General features: G+C 33.1%; 1 protein-coding gene across 2 annotated transcripts; it reads left to right on the top strand.

Moving 5' to 3' along the window:
- Window positions 1–16,740: 16,740 nt before the first annotated feature.
- Window positions 16,741–18,499, top strand: LOC140876049 (uncharacterized protein At4g06598-like). 2 transcript variants are annotated; one of them, XM_073279904.1, is made up of 6 exons: window positions 16,741–16,898; window positions 17,028–17,447; window positions 17,580–17,725; window positions 17,800–17,875; window positions 17,963–18,089; window positions 18,196–18,499. In XM_073279904.1, the coding sequence occupies exons 2-6, from the start codon at window positions 17,058–17,060 to the stop codon at window positions 18,342–18,344; spliced, it is 888 nt and encodes a 295-aa protein (XP_073136005.1). In that variant the 5' UTR covers window positions 16,741–16,898; window positions 17,028–17,057; the 3' UTR covers window positions 18,345–18,499. The 2 variants fall into 2 exon arrangements, with proteins under 2 accessions (XP_073136005.1, XP_073136004.1); XM_073279903.1 differs by lacking the exon at window positions 16,741–16,898 and having other exon boundaries at window positions 16,987–17,447.
- Window positions 18,500–23,581: the final 5,082 nt, after the last annotated feature.

The following is a 23,581-nucleotide window of genomic DNA, read 5'->3' as shown; positions in this document are numbered from 1 at the left end:
GTCGATGCCTCCAGAACTTGGGCACAACTCCGCTACGACTACCGAACGCCTCGCCGACCTCCGGACCAAGCCTAAGAAGACTAGAACAGCTCCAAAAGGACTAGAAAGGAAAGGAGAACTCGGAATTGGCAAATGAAAGTGAAGTCTCGGCCTTCTATTTATAGACAACGATCGGAACTTCCGATCCTTGATTGGAACGTCCGAACCTCGATCGGAACGTCCGATCCTGTCATCGGAGCTTCCGAAAATCCTGATCTACCACGTGTCAAAATATCACTTGATGACTCCGGATAGGGGTGATCGGAGCTTCCGGTCCTGATCGGAGCTTCCGATCCAACCACACGTCATGCCTGACGTAATAACATCGGTGTCTCCGATCGCTCATCGGAGCTTCCGATCCTGTTCGGAGCTTCCGATCGTGCCTTCGGAGCTTCCGATCCGTCCAATACCCAATTCAATTAATTAGCATTAATCCTTTAATTACTCAATTAGGGCACGGGCTACTACATTCTCCCCCACTTAAGATATTTCGTCCTCGAAATCAGATCTTAAGTACCGAATGCAAATACAGAAATCAGAAACATTCTTTATTCAAATCAAACGTTTACAGAGTTTGCAACTGAATACAACTTAAAGAATGAAATCAAAACAACTCAGGATGGTCTTTACGCATCCTGTCCTCAAGCTCCCAAGTAGCTTCCTCAGTGCCTCGGCGCTGCCACTGAACTAAAACCAAAGGAATGACTTTGTTCCGTAAAACCTTATCCTTATAATCAAGGATGCGAAGAGGTTTCTCAACATAAGTCAAATCCTTGTCTACCTGAACCTCAGATCGCTGCAGAATATGAGATTCATCCGCCACATATCGTCGCAACAGAGATACGTGGAACACGTCGTGAATGCTGGATAGATGCGGTGGCAATGCTAGTCGATAAGCCAAATCGCCAATACTCTCCAAGATCTCAAACGGACCGATAAATCTGGGAGACAACTTGCCCTTAAGGCCAAATCTGAGAATCTTGCGGAAAGGTGACACTCTCAGAAACACTTTCTCCTCGACCTCGAACTGCAAAGGCCTACGCTTGATATTAGCATAGCTGGCCTGACGATCCTGTGCAGTCTTAATCCGTTTCTTGATTTGATCAACAATGTCTATCGCCTGCTGGATAAACTCCGGTCCTTCAGCCTGTCTCTCCCCCACTTCTTCCCAGAAGAGTGGAGTACGACAACGTCGCCCATACAACGCCTCAAAAGGTGCCATCCCAATACTAGTGTGATAGCTGTTGTTGTAAGCGAACTCGATCAACGGCAAATGATCCTGCCAGGCTGAACCAAAATCCATGACGCACGCTCTAAGCATATCCTCTAACGTACGGATAGTGCGCTCTGACTGACCATCAGTCTCTGGATGATAGGCTGTACTCAAACTGAGAGTAGTACCCATCGCACGCTGAACACTCCCCCAGAATCTAGAAGTAAACCTGGGGTCCCGATCGCTGACAATGCTCACAGGCACTCCATGAAGTCGGACGATCTCCTGAATGTACATCCGTGCCATGCGATCCACAGAGTACTCTCGGCTATAGGCAATGAAATGCGCTGACTTGGTGAGTCGGTCCACCACCACCCAGATAACATCACAGTTCCTCGGGGATACCGGCAAATGGGTCACAAAGTCCATAGTGATAAACTCCCATTTCCATTCAGGAATAGGCAGACTGTGAAGCAATCCTCCAGGTCGTCGGTGCTCTGCCTTGACCTGTTGACACACCAAACATCTCGAAACAAACTGATAAACACTGCGTTTCATTCCCTTCCACCAGAAACGAGTACGTAGATCCTTGTACATCTTGTTGCTCCCAGGATGAATACTCAACTTAGTGCGATGTGCTTGAGATAAAATCTCCTCTCGCAACTCTTCATCCTGTGGAATCACAAGCCTATCAGACAAACACAGAAAGCCATCTGACTGATAATGAAATCCAGACGAGCTACCCTCGTTAGCTAGACGAGCTAAACGCTGGGTCTTAGAATCAGACATCTGAGCATCTCGGATCCGCGAATACAAAGCTGGCTCAGATAATATCGCAAACATCTGGATACTCTGCATACCTTTCTTATGCTTGAAGGTAAAACCTGAAGAACAACAGTCACTGATCGCACTAGACATCGAACAAGTCTGAAGTGCGGATAGTCGCACCTTGCGACTCAAAGCATCAGCGGTGAGATTAGCAGCTCCCGGATGGTACTTAATCTCACAATCATAGTCCTTAAGCAAGTCCATCCAACGTCTCTGCCTCATGTTCAACTCCGCCTGAGCGAACAAATACTTGAGACTCTTATGGTCGGTGAAGATCTCAAATTTCTCGCCATACAGATAATGACGTCAGATCTTCAAAGCGAACACAATGGCTGCTAACTCCAAATCATGGACTGGGTAGTTATCCTCGTGAAGCTTCAGCTGTCTAGAAGCGTAAGGACACAACCTAACCCCTGAAGAGAAGCATCCGTGTAAACTACATACCTTCCAGATCCTGACGGTAATGCTAACACCGGCGCAGAAGTCAACCGCCGTCGAAGCTCACGGAAATTCTCCTCACACTCGGAGGACCACTCAAAATACACACCCTTGCGGGTAAGCTGCGTCAACGGTCGAGCTAACTTAGAGAAATTCAGAATGAAGCGACGATAATACCCTGCTAGACCCAGAAAACTACGGATCTCAGCAACTGTCGTCGGACGCGACCAATTAAGTACCGCTTCAATCTTGCTTGGATCAACAGAAATACCCTCCCTGGATATGATATGGCCAAGAAAAACCACTCTATCCATCCAGAACTCACACTTGCTCAGCTTGGCGTACAATTGATCATCTCGAAGAGTCTGCAGCACCAACCGCAAGTGAGAAACATGCTCTTCCGTATTACGCGAATAAACCAGGATGTCGTCAATAAAGACCACGACAAACTTGTCCAAATACTCCCTGAAGACACGGTTCATCAGATCCATGAATATAGCCGGCGCATTAGTCAAACCAAATGGCATCACTAGGAACTCGTAATGCCCATAGCGAGTACGGAATGCAGTCTTGGCTATGTCCTGATCACGGACTCTCAACTGATGATACCCAGATCTCAAGTCAATCTTGGAGTAAATTGATGTGCCCTGCAGCTGGTCAAACAAGTCATCAACACGAGGCAACAGATACTTGTTCTTCACAGTGACTCGATTCAGCTGCCGATAGTCAATGCACAGCCGCATCGACCCATCCTTCTTCTTTACGAAGAGAACAGGAGCTCCCCAAGGAGATACACTAGGACGAATGTACCCCTTGTCCAAAAGATCCTGTAGCTGATTCTTCAACTCACGCATCTCTGACGGAGCCAGACGATACGGTGCTCTAGAAATAGGCGAAGTACTCGACATCAACTCTATGCCAAACTCGACTTCCCTAGCAGGAGGAAAACCCGGAATCTCATCAGGAAACACATCTGGAAATTCATCCACAACAGGAATGCTCTCTATCCCAATACTCTCAGCGAAAAAATCAACTGCATAGATAAGGTAGCCTTCCCCGCCAGACTCTAGAGCTCGACAGGCTCTCAAAGCTGATACCAAAGGCATCGGGGGTCGCGCTCCCTCACCATAGAAAAACCAACTCTCACTCCCTTCCGGATGAAAGCGTACTAATCTCTGATAGCAGTCCACTGAAGCTCGATAGGTAGTCAGCACATCTATTCCCAGAATGCAATCAAAGTCGTCCATCGCCAGGACCATGAGATTCGCCAACAGAACTTTCCCTTCGAACTCTAAAGGGCAACCCATCACTAGACGTTTAGCCAAAGCAGATTGGCCCGTCGGAGTAGAAACAGACATCACTACGTCTAGTGCAATGCATGGTAACTTATGCCTCTTAACAAAACGTGCAGAAATGAAGGAATGAGATGCACCAGTATCAATAAGTACAAGAGCAGGTATACCATAAAGCAGAAATGTACCTGCGATGACTTTCTCATTCTCCTCCACTGCCTGATCATGTCTCAGGGCAAACACCTGGCCAGAAGCTCGTGGCCTCAAATGAGAACTCCCAGCAGACTGTCCCTGCGACCTCTGCTGTACGGTAGCCTGAGAACCCGATCCTGAACCAGAACCAGAACCACCTCCCCCAGACATTGGACAATCTCTCCGGCTATGACCAGTCTCTTCACAACGGAAACAAGCTCCAGAAGCTCTTCGGCACTTGTCGGATGGATGGTTCTTCCCACAATGATCACACTTGTCCTTCTTACCATAACGGACAACACCTCCAGAACCAGAGGAAGAAGAAGATCCAGACTTCTTGAAATTTTGGGCACGGGGACCCAAAGAACTAGCAGGCCTCGACTGAGGGAAAGACCGGTTCCGCCAAATGCTGTCCTCTGCTTGATGACAACGGCTCACCAAACCCTCGTAGGACATGTCGTCACCAACCGCCACACGGTCATGGATCTCAGGGTTAAGGCCCTGAAGAAACAGATTGTACTTCATCTCTGAGCTATCAGCAATCTCGGGGCAATAGGATAACAGATCAAAGAACCTCTGCTGATACTCATCGATAGACATGGTTCCCTGTCGCAGACTCAGTAGCTCGCCTGCCTTCGACTGTCGGAGTGCAGGAGGAAAATACCGCTTTTGGAAAGCTGTGCGAAACTCGGCCCAGGTGGCCACTCCTCTCGCCGCAACAAAAGGTGCAGAAGTAAACCTCCACCACCTGCGCGCACGCCCATCCAGAAGATAGCCAAGGGTCTCCACCTTCTGCTTCTCGGTGCATTGGAAAGTCTGAAAAGTCGTCTCCATGCGGTCTAACCAGTTCTCCGCATCCTCCGGAGACTCACCTCCAACTAAGGGCTTGGGACCCATAGCTAAGAATCGACGCATAGTGAAACGCTCGTCGTCATGGTGACGTGATGCCGTTCTCGACGAGGCTCCCGGTCGGCATCACCCCAACGCCCACCAACACTGCCATGAGAACTCTGGTCGTCACGATTTGACATCTACAAAAATACCAAGATGAGACTAAATCCCAAGAAATCTTTTGCATGCTCTGATACCATAAATGTAGTGACCCTTACCCGGATCACCTACTAAACAGAACTTATGCATGCAATTAACTTAATAAAACAGATATCAGAATAAAACTGCGGAAACCATTAACATTATACAATCCCAAGTAAAGGAATCTGTAATTATCCAATAATATACAACCAAATCGAATAGCTGTATAAACCCAAACAACAGTAATAAAACCTAGACGATGCTCCAGCTGGCCAACCACTGACTAGCCCCTCCTGGATCCACCCTCCTCGTCCAATCGCAAACCTGCCCCATGGAATAGGGTGTCCAGAAAATACAGAGTACGAGACGTGAGCATACAACGCTCAGTGCGAGAGTATGAGTATACATGCATGCAAAGTGAACTTCCTATAGACTCGAGGTCAAGGATCAGATAACAGAGACAGACCGGGCCCTGGTATGTAGCACGCTGTGCCGTCGCTTCAGGAGGTGGCTCCCATACCGAGATAATCGTGGATACGCCGGACCCAAATCGATGGAAGTCCATCCACTAACAGGATAGGGTACAACCCTACTAACAGACATCTCGAAGGAGATACAGCAAGATGCAAATGAATGCAGCATAATATCATGGCATATAAATCATGCAGTCACATAATACATGCATACTCAGTCAGGATATCTCGAACAGTACTTTCGTACCTCAAAACAGTGCAAGCTCTACCAACTTTAGGTCCACGCCTATAGTCTGCTCTACACTGCCAAATGATACTACTATCATTAAAGTGCTCTAAAAGCCTTAACTAAGCTATTGCATACTCCTAAATATTTATAGGAAGCAAAAGCTATACCTTCGTCCGTCGTTAGCCCTTTGATGTCGATGCCTCCAGAACTTGGGCACAACTCCGCTACGACTACCGAACGCCTCGCCGACCTCCGGACCAAGCCTAAGAAGACTAGAACAGCTCCAAAAGGACTAGAAAGGAAAGGAGAACTCGGAATTGGCAAATGAAAGTGAAGTCTCGGCCTTCTATTTATAGACAACGATCGGAACTTCCGATCCTTGATCGGAACGTCCGAACCTCGATCGGAACGTCCGATCCTGTCATCGGAGCTTTCGAAGATCCTGATCTGCCACGTGTCAAAATATCACTTGATGACTCCGAATAGGGGTGATCGGAGCTTCCGGTCCTGATCGGAGCTTCCGATCCAACCACACGTCATGCCTGACGTAATAACATCGGTGTTCCGATCGCTCATCGGAGCTTCCGATCCTGTTCGGAGCTTCCAATCGTGCCTTCGGAGCTTCCGATCCGTCCAATACCCAATTCAATTAATTAGCATTAATCCTTTAATTACTCAATTAGGGCACGGGCTACTACAGGCACCCAGTGAGGCGAGCGTGGAGTCGAGTTCCCAGATATATGTATATATATCAGTTTAGCGAGTTTTATATTTGCCGGGGTGATGTCCTGTGTATCTGTATAAATAGTTTTGGACCTTGTTTTGAATTGTTATTTGTGTGATCGAGCCTTGCCGGCTCTGCATGTGTTTAGTCCTGGCCAGTGCGGCTATAGGTTTGTAAATTGGAGTTGTGACTCTATTTTCGAGTATATATTGCTGATTGTGTTGTACAGGTTTTTGGGATGTTCTATTTACGAATAGGTCATGCCGAAATTTCTGTAGGCCCAAACGAAAATTTTTAACTCGTTTTCGCTGTTTACATTAATTAATCCTGGTTGTTTGATCATTAAATATTAAATCAGGACACGGGCCCTTTCATCAGGTCTGATGATTTTTCATTAATAATTCGTTGTTCTTTTTCGCCACAAGAAAACATGCGATGAGTTTAGAATATCTCGAAAATCTACGTACTCTATACTGTTGTTGTAGAGTTATATCTGATGCGTGAAAAGTGAAAAATGTTTTCTCAAGCATTTTCATTTCAGTAATCTCATGTCCCCAAAATTTTAATTGTGAGACTATTCGATAATCGCAGAGTTATAATCACTTACTTTTTTAAAGTCTTGAAATCTTAACGTATTACATTCATCACGGGTGGTCGGAAGTATAACTTCTTTTATATGCTCAAATTTTTCTTTCAATCATTTTCATAAAACTATTGGGTCTTTTTCTGTGAGATACTCACATTTCAATCCTTCATCAAGATGTCTACGTAAGAAAATCATAGTCTTTTCTTTTTTCTTGTGAGGATGATATATTATTTTCTTTGATAGTATCATTTAAACCCAATGACTCAAGATGTATTTCTACATCGATAGTCCATGCCATATAATTTTTTCCCGTGATATCGAGCATTCGAGCGCAACGAATTCAAGTTTTGCCAAATTTGACATGGTGGTACTAGAAAAATGACAATACATTTTATTAGTTAATTTCCATTAATATGACAATACAAAATAATGAAAGAACGATGAGTACAATCATGTTTAAAACTAGAGAAAAAATGCGTGGTGGATAATCACCGATAAATACAAGACTCGTAAATATGATGATCATAATAGTTATAAAAATTAGTCTCAAAATTGTCATCTTCCTCTTCTTTGAAAAATCGAGGAGAAATAATTTTGAGAGAAAGAGTAAGTTTGGTGTGACTGAAATGTGTTTGAGTGATCATATTTATAAGGCAAAAACTAACCGTTTTATTACCGTTTATGACTATTACTATATATACACAATAAAAATATATAAGCAGTAATATATTGTATAATCATATCACGTTATTATAATGTGGTTTCATAGACATCCTTTTATATAATAACATGAAAGCATAGAAATATAGTTAGTATATATACACAATAAAAATATATAAGCAGTAATATACTCACGTTATTATAATGTGGTTTCATAGACATCTTTTTATATAATAACATGAAATTATACAAATATAGTTAGTATATATACACAATAAAAATATATAAGCAGTAATATATAGTATAATCATATCACGTTATTATAATGTGGTGTCATAGATATTATTTTATATAATAACATAAAATTATACAAATATAGTTAGTATATATACACAATAAAAATATATATAAGCAGTAAAATAAATATTCTTACTTGTTGAATATTTTTGCATTTTTATTGTGCTTTTGAGCTTTATAAATTACAGAGAACCTTCGAGCGATCGTGCTGATAACGTGTTGTAAAAAGTAAAAATTTATGGTACAAAAGTAAAACCTAAAAAACTCAAAATATATCAAACTCCGCACTTTATAAAATTTCTTCTCTCAATTCAATTGTGTTTTTATCACAAATGAATAGACCTATTTGTAGATCCTCGTTTGAGATTAGTCAAAAAATAATTACATAATCACTTACATCATCACACACTTAATGTTCAACATTCAACTCTAATTTTCAATATTCAACTAATATTTTTCAACATAACTTATGACTTATTCAAAATTTTATTTTTTTATTATAATTTGGTCATTTAGTCAGCAGTGAGTAATTCAATAAAAATATTACGAGTATTTTTGACAGAAAAAGTAAAAAGAAGTAAAATCATTAATAAAAAAGAAATAACATATGGAACTTAATAGATTGTCTGTCGTTTATAAATTCAACAACTCAAAGTCCACAAGTCTTTAATTCGCTACTAACAACTAAATTTTCTTGATAGTAGCAATATCAAACACTTGAACATAGAATTCCAAATTGCCAGAGTGCGTGAAGAGTGCAAAATCGCCATTCTTCAAAGCATTTTGCGTATAAAACGCTTTCCAGCCATCTCCAAAAGCTATTTCACCGCGTACCTCGCACATTTTTACATGCCATTTGTGCCCACAAGGACCTAACAGCGTCACCACACTCGATGATTTTATGTTGACACATTCAATAAAATCTCGAGGAAGAATCTACAAAATAAATTTACGAAAAGAATTTCAAATTCACCGGAATTTCTTTTTCTAAAAAAAAAAGGAAGAGAAATAAAAAGAAAGAAAGAAATTCCCAAAGGACAAAAAGGTAGATCCAGAATCCCTTCAAGAGTCAATTCGAAAATTTTCGTGTTACACAAAGAAAAAATGTAAATTAAATTTTAAAAAGTGAATAAATAGAAAAATAGATGGATATATCAGTCAATAAAACGATAATTAAAAAAAATTGTTTAAAACATGGATCGAGAGCTTACCACTCCACTTGTGTCGTCATTGGGATAAATAATTTTGTAGAAACTATTTCCGTGAAACTCCTGGTTGGGATGATACTTCGGAACCGAACTCATTTTATGTATCTTCAAAGTCTTCTCCTCTTTGAGGGCTTGAATATATTTATTTACGATATAGATGATAGGTACACGTGTTGCGTGCGTATAATAGTGCGTATATTGTGAAATTAATGTGTTATGAATTTTTAAATGAGCAAAATTCATTTTGATACACGAACTATAGATAAAATGTCAAATGAGTACATTAACTATTAAAAATACTTTAAGTGATACACGCACAAGTTATAAAGTCAATTTTACGCCTTTTACTTAAATTATTTTAAAGTCCTATATTTTTGTTAAGTTCAAATAGATACACATTTTATTTTTCAAAATTATTTTATTGATTAAAATTACAAAAATAAATTTATATTTATTTAAATTTTATATTACAAAAAAAGTTCGAACTCATCGTACAAAAATATTATATTTATTAATACATGTACATACACACACATATATATATATGTATAAATTTCATATTAAAAAATAATATATATTAAAAATATTTGAAAAATATAATAAAATTATGTTTTCCTCTTTATCTATGTTATAATATTTTATTTATTTTAATACAATCACAATACATCAATTAATAAAAATATAGAGAACTAAAATATCATTTATTATATTTATAAAACTATTATAAAATAGATATGTTTCATATTTAATTAAAAATACAATTTTAAAGATTATGAAATTTATTAGAAATGTCTAAATCAAGTACAAAAATATTCGGCAATTATAATTATGCAAATCGAGACAATAAACAAGTTCCACGTGATACTATGTTGTTGCTCCGACCTCGGCTATGTTTTTTCCAAAGATAAATTATATGTGTGTGTGTTTGTGTGTTTATTTTTTTTTATTTTTTTTTCATTTATGATATACAAATTTCACGTTGAATATTTTTTTGAATGCATAATATATAATTTTGTTTTTATCGTATAATTAATACAAATTTATTTTTATAATTGTAAGCAATAAAATAATTTAAAAATCAAAACATGTATCTAATTGATTTGTATAACAATATTGGACTTACAAGCAATTTAAGTAAATGGTAAAATTAAATTTTTAGTTTATAATCATATATATACAAATTAAGTCATTGAAGTTTGTATACCAATTTGAAATTTATCAATAGTTCGTCTTTCAAAATAATTTTTACTCATATTTAAATTGATAGAGAAAATAGAAAAATGATGAGTAACACTCCTGTGAGATGGTCTCATCTGTTAGACGGGTCAATCCTACCCATATTTATAATGATAAGTAATACTTTTGACATAAAATGTAATACTTTTTAATGGATAACCCATATAAGAGATCCGTCTCAAAAAAATGACCTTTGAGACCGTTTCATAGGAGTTTTTGCCAAAAATGATATACATGGGAAAAAAATTTCAAAAAATGAAAATTTATTGAGATATATTAAATATAATATATCGTCACAGAAATGTATAAGGAAATTAAGGGATATTTTTTAGATTTTTTAAAATACACCAAAAGTAGTTAGTTCAGGGGTTTAATTTAAATATATTGTATTAAATAAAAAAAATATTTTTTTTCTACTAAAATTTCAAAATTTCCTTTTGATACACAACTTTTAGTTTCCAGCTATATATTTTGATTGATTATTTATATGACATCAAAAAATGCTGACATTATATCAGAAATTACTAACATGACATCGAATGTAATTGCTAACTTATTACATCGAAAATAATTGCTAACTTGTTAGATGTCACGACATCAATTTTATCAAAATAGTAAAAAATAAAAAAAAAAGTAATTGTACCCGAATCAAATTTGACAATTTAATGGAAAAAAGTCATTTTCCCGAGATAAAAAGATACACAAAAATCTAGAATATTTGACTACATTAATATCGTGGAAAAATTCATTGAACCTGTTCGCACAAAATGAATAATATGGAAGGTTCTCATTGATTATTATTGTTTACAACAATGTGATTAATAGCTCGATAATGCAAGCAAATCTGTACTTTAACGAACAATAGTATTCTCGTGCACATATTGTAAAACTCGTGTTTAAAAAAAACAAAACAAGAAAAAGAGAAAAAATGAATTGTAAAATTAAAAGTACAAAAATTATATTATTTTCGTAAATAAATAGTTACTAAAACGCATTAATTATTACATTAATTTTACAGGTAGGTGGCATTTTCGTAAATAAAAAATACTAAATATCACAAAGTTAATGTCATTTTGGTATAAGAAAACAATATGTAATGGTTAAATAAATATAAGGTAATATAAATTGAATTATTTGTCTAATAATTTTAGTTTAGTTGTGAATTAAGTTAGGATATAATCGTAATTTTATTTCGAGCTTTACCAATTAATTGAAATTTAGTTAATTATTAAAGGTCTCTGTTATAATAATATATTAAGATAATGATAATATTTAATTTGTTTAAAAAAATTATAAAAAGAAAGGAAATTTAAATTTCTTTTTTTGGTCCATTAAATCCTCAAATTATGGATTTTGGTCCAAAAAGTTTTTAAAGTTTGATCTTGATGCACTAACTTTTATTCGATACAATTATTGACATGACATCGGATGAGTCAGGACTGAAAACGAAAACAAATAAAGAATAAATTATTTTTTGGTTAATTAAATTGTCTAATTTCAGGTTTCGATTTAGGAAAATGCTACATGTACACATTGAGTTACACAATGCACATGAAATTATAAAATTATCCCTCTATTTTATTTGAAAATTTTCTTTTCAAAATAAATTATAAGGATATTTATGTAATTTCAAGTGCAACGTGTTACCCAACGTGTAACCCTCATTGTATGTGTAACATCACCCTTTGATTTATTAGGTGATCAAGCTTTGATTTTGATATATTAACTTGTAATTTTCGGATATAATTTTGTTTTTTTTTTAAACAAATTAAGTGCTCTTACAAGTCAATAATTTTGGCCGTTGTGTAAGTATTTCTCGATGTCCCCGTAAACATTTCCATCACCAATTGCATCGAAACAACCGAAAATTATTGAATTCAAACAATTAATTAGTAGCTCTAACAGTGGAACCGATCGAAAGTCCTCCACAGACCGCCACACACACAATATATATGCTAAGTCTAACTCATGACTCATGAGCCATGGTTTCGGTCCTTAGGAGTTAGGACCATTTTCCAAAGATTTTGTGGTCGATTCTGTGTTCAATCGGGATTGAATTCCCTTCCTAGCATTGTCCTAAGCTTTGCGAACGAGACGTCGGCCGGGGACGACGAAGTAAAGATGTTCTTATATATGCCGAACGATGTGTGCAAACTGAGTTGTGGCCAAGTGTTAATACAGAGATCCAAAATATCGGGCACTGGTTTCTCGCTCTCTATATAATATAATGTAACTATATTTGGTTGCTAAGATATATATAGTTAGTATATATACACAATAAAAATATATAAACAGTAATATATAGTATAATTATATCACGTTATTATAATGTGGCGTCATAGACATTCTTTTATATAATAACATGAAATTATACAAATAAAGTTAGTTAATATACACAATAAAACATATATATAAGAAGTAAAATAAATATTCTTACTTGTTGATATTTTTGCATTTTTATTGTGTTTTGGATCTTTGGAAATTATCGAGAACCTTTGAGCGATCGTGCTGATAACGTGTTGTAAAAAATAAAAATTTATGGTAAAAAGATAAAACCTCAAAAACTCAAAATATATCAAACTTCACAATTTATAAAAAATTTCTCTTAATTCAATTGTGTTTTTATCACAAATGAATAGACCTATTTGTAGATCCTCATTTGAGATTAGTCAAAAAATAATTACATAATCACTCACATCATCACACACTTAATATTCAACATTCAACTCTACTTTTCAATATTCAACTAATATTTTTCAACATAACTTATGACTTATTCAAAACTTTATTTTTTTGATTATAATTTGGTCATTTAGTCAGTGAGTAATTCAATCAAAATATTACGAGTATTTTTTACAGAAAAAGTAAAAAGAAGTAAAATCATTAATAAAAAAGAAATAACAGCTGGAACTTAATAAATTGTCTGTCGTTTATAAATTCAACAACTAAAAGTCCAAAAGTCTTTAATTCGCTACTAACAACTAAATTTTCTTGATAGTAGCAATATCAAACACTTGAACATAGAATTCCAAATTGCCAGAGTGCGTGAATAGTGCAAAATCGCCATTCTTCAAAGCATTTTGCGCATAAAACGCTTCCCAGCCGTCTCCAAAAGCTATTTCACCGCGTACCTCGCACATTTTTACATGCCATTTGTGTCCACAAGGACCTAACAACGTCACCACACTCGATGATTTTATGTTGACACGTTCAATAAAATCTCGAGGAAGAATCTACAAAATAAATTTACGAAAAAAATTTCAAATTCACCGGAATTTCTTTTTCTAAAAAAAAAGAAGAGAAATAAAAAGAAAGAAAGAAATTCCAAAGGACAAAAGGGTAGATCCAAAATCCCTTCAAGAGTCAATTCGAAAATTTTCGTGTTACACAAAGAAAAAAAAAGGTAAATTAAATTTTAAAAAGTGAATAAATAGAAAAATAGATGGATATATCAGTCAATAAAACGATAATTAAAAATAATTGTTTAAAACATGGATCGAGAGCTTACCACTCCACTGGTGTCGTCATTGGGATAAATAATTTTGTAGAAACTATTTCCGTGAAACTCTTGGTTGGGATGATACTTCGGAACTGAACTCATTTTATATATCTTCAAAGTCTTCTCCTCTTTGAGGGCTTGAATATATTTATTTACGGTAGTGATGATAGGTACACGTGTTGCGTGCGCATAATAGTGCGTATATCGTGAAATTAATGTGTTATGAATTTTTAAATTAGTAAAATTTATTTTGATACACGAACAATAGATAAAATGTTAAATGAATACATGAACTATTGAAAATACTTTAAATGATACATACATAAATTATAAAGTCAATTTTACCTTTTACTTAAATTATTTTAAAGTCTTATATTTTTTTAAGTTCAAATAGATACACATTTCATTTTTCAAAATTATTTTATTGATTACAATTATAAAAAATAAAGTTATATTTATTTAAATTTTATATTATAAAAAAAAGTTTGTACTCATCGTAGAAAAATATTATATTTATTAATACATGTACATACATATATTGATGCTATGTTGTTGCTCCGACCTCCATAGACTATGTTTTGTCCAAAGATAAATTATATGTGTGTGTGTGTTTTTTTCATTTATAATTTACAAATTTCACGTTGAATACTTTTTTGGATGCATAATATATAATTTTGTTTTTATCGTATAATTAATACAAATTTATTTTTATAATTGTAATCAATAAAATAATTTAATTTAAAATCAAAACGTGTATCTAATTGAGTTGAATAATAACAATATTGGACATACAAACAATTTAAGTAAATGGTAAAATTGAATTTTGAGTTTAATCATATATCAAGTAAGCCATTGAAGTTCGTATACTAATTTGAAATTTATCAATAGTTCGTCTATCAAAATAATTTTTACTCATATTTAAATTGATAGAGAAAAGTAAAAAAATGTTATACATGGGAAAAAATTTCAAAAAATGGAAATTTTGTAGAGATATATTAAATATAATATATCGTCACAGAAATGTATAAGGAAATTAAAGGATATTTTTTAGATTTTTTTAAAATACACCAAAAGTAGTTAGTTCGGGGTTTAATTTAAATATATTGTATTAAATAAAAAAATAGTATTTTTTCTATTAAAATTTCAAAATTTGCTTTTATACACAAACTTTTAGTTTACAACTATTTTGATTTATTGTTAATATGATACCGAAAAATACTGATATGATATCAAAAATTACTAACATGACATCGAAATTAATTGCTAACCTTTTAGATGTCACGACATCAATTTGATCAAAATAGTAAAAAAATAAAAAAAAAGTTATTGTACCAGAATCAAAATTTGACAATTTAATGGAAAAAAGTCATTTTCCCGATATAAAAAGATGCACAAAATTCTGTAATATTTGACTACATTAATATCGTGGAAAAATTCATCGAATCATATTTGCACAAAATGAATAATATGGAAGGTTCTCATTGATTATTATTGGTTACAATAATGTGATTAATAGCTCAATAATTAATGTAAGCAAATCTATACTTTAACGAACACTAATATCTCGTGCACACGTTGCGTACTTATAAAACTCGTATTTGAAAAAAAAAAACAAGAAAAAGAGAGAAATAAATTGTAAAATAAAAAGTACAAAAATTATAATGTTTTCGTAAATAAATAGTTACTAAAGCACATCAATTATTATATTAATTTTACAGGTACGTGGCATTTTCGTAAAAAAAAAAAAAACTAAAAATCACAAAGTTAATGTCATTTTGGTATAAGAAAACAATATCTAATGGTTAAATAAGTATAAGATAATATAAATTGACTAATTTATCTAATAATTTTAGTTTAGTTGTGAATTAAGTTAAGTTATAATCGTAAATTTATTTCGAGCTTTACCAATTAATTAAAATTTAGTTAATTAAAAGGTCTCTGTTATAATAATATATATTAAGATAATGATAATATTTAATTTGTTTAACAAAATTATAAAAAGAAAGGAAAATTAATTTTTTTGGTCCATTAAATCCTTAAATTTTGGATTTTGGTCCAAAAGTTTTCAAAATTTGATCTTAATGCACTAACTTTTATTCGATCTAATTATTTACATGACGTCGAACAAGTCAGGACTGAAAATAAATAAATAAATAAATAAATAAATGATTTTTTGGTTTATTAACTTATCAAATTTCAGGTTTTGATTTTCTAGGTGGTCAAGCTTTGATTTTGATATGTTAACTTGTAATTTTCGGCTATAATTTGTTTTTGTTTTTTTAAAATCAAAGTACTCTTACAAGTCAATAATTAGCGACCTGATATCAGTATTTTTCGATATCAGCAAATCTAAACAACCGAAAATGATTGAATTCAACCAATTAGTAGCTCTAACAATGGAACCGATCGAAAGTCCTCCACAGACCGCCACACACACAATATGCTAGTACTAACTACTCATGAGCCATGGTTTCGGTTCTTAGGAGTTAGGACCATTTTCCGAAGATTTTTTCGTCGATTCTGTGTTCCATCGGGATTGAATTCCCTTCCTAGCATTGTCCTAAGCTTCGCGAACAAGACGTCGGCCGGGGACGACGAAGTAAAGATGTTCTTATATATGCCGAACGATGTGTGCAAACTGAGGTGTGGCCAAGTGTTAATACAGAGATCCAAAATATGGGCCGGGCACTGGTTTCTCGCTCTCTATATAATATAATGTAACTATATTTGGTTGCTAAGATATATATTAGTGGTGTAGCCATACACGCTAATGGGAAACCAACCACGTAAGAAACACACACACACGGAGAGATGAATGAATGGAGCCCTGTGAATATCTTCATTCGTTTGCATTGAATGGGGATGCATGCATGCTCCTTAATTTCCTCTCCCTGTGAGAAAGAAAAATCTGAAAAAACAAATTCAACAAATTAAATTGCACCATTAATTGGGGTACGTGTATGTGTGTGTGTGTTGAATCATGTTTATATACAGCTAATTTCGTTTGAATCTTGTATATATGTGTGCATGGCATCGAACTTCTGATTATTGATCGGAATATATGTTGGGGCATGCATGCAGGTTGGCTGGCTTTGTGCAGGGGATTATTATATGGAAAGCTCTAATCTTGGCACACATTTCCCTTTCCTCCCTGCTAATTCCACCACCTACACTCACTTTTCGCCGTTTGAATCCAAAGGGAAATCGAGGAATCCCGAAGCCCCCAATACCCATCAGCGTTGTTCTTCCGAGAGCTTCCTCGAGGAGCAACCATCTTGGCTCGACGATCTTCTCAATGACTCTGAAGTTTTTACTTACAAAGGTCATCGCCGATCAGCAAGCGATTCTTATGCATACTTGGGTGATGCAGCGGAGAAATTTAGCGTAAGAGGGAAATCGAAATATGAAAGTCCATTTATTGGGAACCTAGGACCCCAAAAAGATGTAGACAGCACCTCCATTGACAACAAGATCAACTCCTTGGATGAGAAAAGTGATCAGGTGTATTGGACTAATCCCATATGATCATCTATGTTTTAATATCTTGTGTGTTCTTTTTTGTGTTGCTGGTAAAAGAGATTGGAATGTTAAATCAGTAAACTCGTGGGGGCGGGGTTGACGATTTTCTTGCAGGTGACAGGAGAAGTGGAAGGTGCTTTAGGTGTAGGGAAGAACAGAGAGCAAAGAAGTTCGCGAACTCTTGAAGGCTCTGCTGATAAAGCTAGTGATTCTCAACTTAAGCCTTCTGCGTCGAAGTTGGATTCAAAGCGAGCCAAACAGTAAGTATTTCGACGAATCTGAGCTTGGATGCAATCCCTTGATGTACTCAAAATCTTGAGACATTGTGATGTAGGCACAATGCTCATCGTTCGCGGGTGAGGAAACTTCAATACATATCTCATCTTGAAAGGACTGTCCAAATGCTACAGGTAAATGGCCTTTGAATAACATAATTTTTTTTTTTCATTCTCATGGTGCTAATACTTGATGCCATGTTTCCATGTTTGATATAACAGGCAGAAGGATCTGAAATCTCAGCTGAACTTAGATTTCTTGAACAGCAAAATGCAATCCTGATCATGGAAAATAGAGCACTTAGGCAACGCCTCGAGAGTATATCACAGGAGCAGATCATCAAACATTGTAATATACACTTTTTCCTCTTCAAATTATCTGGAGGCTCTTTTTCTTTTCCCTTGTTTAGTTCACAATCTCATCTTGCGCCGTTTTCTCGTCGAAACGTTGGCAGGGGAGCAAGAGATGCTGGAACGTGAAATTGGGAGGCTGCAAACTCTATATCATTTACAGAAGCAACAGCAAATGCATCAACAGCAACAGCCGCAGCATCATCCCAAACAACGCCGCAACCACGATCACCAATCGAACAGTTCCCAGTGAGGAACAAGGATGCAATTAAGGCAGGTTAACTTCAGATCAAATAATTAAGATCTTGTTTACTACTTGTTTTTCTATTTTTACGGGCTATGGAAGTGATTTTGTAAGTTTAGTTGATCCATACGTGATGCAATTAAGGACAACTTTTATAGTTTCAATACACTCAACGAGACCCTGTAACAAAATTGCACAGAAAAATCGACAATTTCTCAAATTTTCCACTGAGCAAATCCGCGCGTGGCCGATAACAACAAAATGTGGATAGAATTTCAAATGCTTATTTAGAATAACTTATAGTTTTTCTTTAACTAGTAACAAATAGGTGCGTTGGATATCGATTTTGCTAATGAACCTATTCAACTATTTTAAACAATCGTGATTTTTTCAATCATTTTTTGTTCAATTTTCTAATCATTCAATTTTTTTTTATCTTTTATTTTTATTTTTCTTACTTTATTTTGGATTAAATTCACAAATCCTATCATCATTTCTTATTTCCATGTTTCTTTGTCATTATCGAATTTGATGTTATTTAGTCTCTTTGACACTTACCTATTTTTTTATTGTGATATTATTGTTTTATTTATTTGAGTTATCGTAATATACTTTTATTATGTATTTAATTAAGTTAACTTTTTGGGTTTTCTTCCATCAACCCTCCCTATTGTTTTTATTAAAAATCACTCGATTTTCTCACTTTTTTCTACCGTAACTAAAAATACATCATTGTTTTTAGGTATTAATTTGTCAAATTTTTTTTAAAAAAACATTGTGTGATTTGTTGTTTAGTTCTTTAAAGTTTTTTCATGTTTAGACATACATTTTTCTTGTAAATGAACCAAGCGTAATATTAAATAAATTATCAACCCCCTCCTTCGACACATATTAAAGTTTTTTTTATGCGAGATATAATATTATTATTATTATTATTATTATTATTATTATTATAATCATCATCATCATCAATTATTAATGTATAGGTTTTCGTGCAATGCCATTTCCTAATATATTTATTTATTTATTATTATTAGTACTACTAATACAAATACTTATTATATGTATTTATTATTATTATTATTATTATTATTATACATTAATTAATGTATATATGAAGTTATTTTGTTTTATAAGAACAAACCATTTCATTAGATATTAATCTTTAATTCAACGTGCAATCATATTTTCTTATTTATTATTATTATTATTATTATTATTATTATTATTATTATCACTAACTATTATATTTATTTATAATTATAATTATTATCATCATCAATTGATTAATATTGTATAGGTTTTCGTGCAATGACATTTCCTAATTTATATATTTATTATTATTATTAGTATTACCAAAATTTATTACATTTTTATAATAGTAATAGATATATTTATGTTATTAGACGAACAATATGCAATAAAACTAATTTACACTTTGTTTTTTTATAAGATATATCTACACACAATCACATTCTGTATTTATTTTTATTATTAGTATCACTAATAATTATTATATGTTTTTATTATTATTATTATTAACATCATCATCATCAATTAATTAATGTTGTATGGGTTTTCATGCAATGAAATTTCCTAATTATTATTATTATTATTATTATTATTATTATTATTATTATTATTACTAAAACTACTTATTATTATTATTATTATTATTATTATTATTTAATGTTGTATATATGGAGTTATTAGTATTACTAATAATTATTATATACATAAATTAATTAATTTTGTGTGGATTTTTAATTTATAATAACTTTTATATATAAATTTGGATACAAACTTTTTGTGTACCAAATTGAGGGATAATAATGTAAAATCACAATTCAAAATCATACTTTTATAAGATATTTTTATTATTAGTATCACTAATAATTATTATATGTATTTATTATTATTATTAACATCATCATCAATTAATTAATGTTGTATGGGTTTTCATGCAATGAAATTTCTTAATTGTTATAATTATTATAATAATAATGTTGTATATATGGAGTTATTAGTATTACTAATAATTATTATATATACATAAATTAATTAATTTTGTGTGTATTTTTAATTTATAATAATTTATATATATAAATTTGGATACAAACTTTTCATGTACCAAATTGAGGGATAATAATATAAAATCACAATTCAAACTCATACTTTTATAATAGTATTATTATATGAAATTAGATATTAGATTTGATAAATTTAATTTATTTTTTGTATTATTTAATAAAATTATTTATAACCTTATTACTATTATCGGTAAGTTATTATATGTAACTAATCATTTTAATAAAAAAATAATATAGTTACCTAAATATTATTAAATAAAAATTCGATTTATTATATTGTAAATATTTAATTTTAATAATGCATGTATTTTTGTATATGCTATCATTTTTTAAAATAAAAAATTGATAACATTGTCATCATTATTTTAATTATTTTTATCCTATCACTATTTTTTATCCAATTCAGTTTCAAATTATGACAACCAAATTTCTAATTTTGCATTATATCTCCATTAACCACGATTAAAATCGAACAAATAAATTTTTTAATTTAGTGAAAATAAAATGAAAAAATTTAGTAGATACATAAAAACTCACGAATGTTGATACAAACATCAATTTAAGACAATAATTTAAACATTAAGATAATTTGGATAATAAACAAAATTATTTACACATTGAACTTAAAAACACAATTTATTTTAGATTTACACAATAATTCAAAGAAAGCATGACAAAAAAATTTAATTGAACAATGAGAGAAAAAAAATATTTGTAGGATAAAAATTCATCTAACATGACAATAAATTAATAGAAAGACATTTAAGAGGAAGACTCACAATTAAATTCTCACCATTTTAATGTTATTAAACTCACACCTAAACTCTCACCATTTTAATGTTCACACAAGGATAAAGTGGACATTTAACAATTAACTCAAACTTTTTAAGATATATTAGAATATTAAATTTGCACGACATAAATCACAGTGTAGCTCGATTATACCATTTAAATTTAATAAATAATATTATATAGTACATGTATGCACCCCCTTACACACAAGATATGTATTGAAAAAATAAATTTTTAGTCCACTAACTTATCTTCATTTTGGATTTTACTTCGTTAAGTTGTTAAACTTTGGTTTTAGTGACACATAAAAAAATTTTAATATCATATTAGTATTTTTTTGGTATCACGTTAGCGGTTAGTCGAAATACGACCAAGAAATTAAGGTTACTTCGTTATAAATCAATTTTCGAATATTTACTACACAAAAAAGGAAAGAAAAAAAAATACAAGTCAATGGAGAAAAAAATATTTTCCATGTACAAGTTCGATTGATAAAAGTGAATAGTGATAAAAGAATTTATAAGCAACATTGATTTGAGCAGTTACTTGTTTGGCCAAACCTAGATGCATTAACTAAATTGTAGTAGGGTCAAAATCAATTGGGTGCATGTCATTATTAAACCCCTCATTTATTAAGGTTGGCGAACGACTCAAGTTCCAATCACATCAATCTTAATTTATGGAATACAAAATTTTCTTGATTTCTAGATGCAAATTAATTTATAATGTTTTAATCTCAAGTGTTTCAATAGGTGTATATGCAAATTAATTTATATATATATATATATCCCAAAGTTGACGTACTGATCACTGACACTTGGGATATCAAGATCAGTACCATTTTTCCGCATCTCAAACACGGTTTAGTCTATGCTACCCCACCCGGACAGTGCCCGAGTGGGGTAGCAATGGCCCGGATCACCCGGAAGATCACATGATGTGATCTTCCGGGTGATCCGGGCTGTTGATGCTGGCAGATCGGACAATGTCTGTCTGCCAGCATAGAGTAAACCCTCAAACACACTGGCGTTTTCTGAAATCCCCCTTGTTACCAAGTCCTACGTTTACTGAAATCCCTAGGTTCCATCTTCCTAATTATTAGGTCCTGATTGAAAAACACACCAATATTTCTGACTTGTTGATCCCATGATTTATTCAGCAAATAGTAGGATGTTGTTCAAATGGGTGATTCTATGCTATATTGATATTGAGCAACAAAATTCGATGACAATTTTTCACGAGAAGTTCAGGCGAAAATTTATCTTGAAATCAATTATGTGAAGTTCGACGGTAATTTTTTGTTTTCAAAATTCGGACAAACATCTCTTGCAAATATATTTGGAGTACCGTTTCTCCCACTATAATATAAAATCTCTTTGTTTAGTGTCTCATGAATAGATCAGTTGACGGTGATTCCGAATCGCTAGAATCAAACATTTTGCAAATATTTTCATGTATATTCTCTCACATAAATTTATTCTCCACAAATATTTATGAGTAAGTCTTACAACAGGCTAAAATGTTGCTCATGATATTTACAATAAAAAGTAATATTTTGACGAAAAAATTAATGTTTTTTTATAGGTGACCTAAATAAGAGAAACGTTTCACAAAATTGACCCGTGAAACCGTCTCACATGAGTTTTTGTGATATCTGATTTATACAAATCATAGCACAGGGGACCTTCATATATTCCAACCAACAATTCCACGCTTTTCCGTTTGTTAATTTGTCTCATTTTTTTATGTTAATCGATTAAATAATAAAATACTTTGATACACTAATTTTTAAGTTCCAGTTATTTGGTCTGATCATTGATTTGATGTCAGGTGTGCTAACAGTTTCGATGTCACATTTATATTTTTCGATATCACACAACATTATAACGAAGCAAGACTAAAAAACCAGTTTACTTAAAATATATTGATATAAATTGAAGCTTCATCTGGTGAAAATAAAATAAAATAAACAAAATGGTAGATGTTTAATTATATATATGCATGTATATACGTGTGTATATGTCTTGATTTTATATTGTTAGTGCCTATGGGGAAGTAGGAGAGGCCAACCCATCCGTTAAAGTGTACCTACCTACCAAATCGCGCCTCATTCATTAACACTCGCTCTCTTTCTCACCAATTTGGTGATGCATTTTGATTTGACTATTTTTGCTTTCTATAAATTTCTGCATATAATATTATTTGAAATCATTCATTGTAAACGGCACCATTCCTTCAATTTCAAATAAATTAATTTAACTACTTTCCTCAACTCAACCCAACCAGCATATAAATATATATATATATATACATATATGTCACCTCTCTATTAATACACACACATATAAATATTCTGTGGCTAGC

Source organism: Henckelia pumila, chromosome 1 (assembly GCF_033568475.1).
Source record: "Henckelia pumila isolate YLH828 chromosome 1, ASM3356847v2, whole genome shotgun sequence".
NCBI classification, from domain to species: domain Eukaryota; kingdom Viridiplantae; phylum Streptophyta; class Magnoliopsida; order Lamiales; family Gesneriaceae; genus Henckelia; species Henckelia pumila.
The sequence above is the reverse complement of the archived record's forward strand: the minus strand, read 5'-3'. Positions and strand labels throughout refer to the sequence as shown.

What these genes read in the sequence shown, in the direction of transcription:
- LOC140876049 (XM_073279903.1), top strand. Translation starts at nt 17,022, where the DNA reads ATGCAGGTTGGCTGGCTTTGTGCAGGGGATTATTATATGGAAAGCTCT. An exon ending in TGGATGAGAAAAGTGATCAG is followed by an intron (nt 17,448 to 17,579) that starts GTGTATTGGACT and finishes ATTTTCTTGCAG; the next exon opens with GTGACAGGAGAAGTGGAAGG. An exon ending in GGAGCAGATCATCAAACATT is followed by an intron (nt 18,090 to 18,195) that starts GTAATATACACT and finishes AAACGTTGGCAG; the next exon opens with GGGAGCAAGAGATGCTGGAA.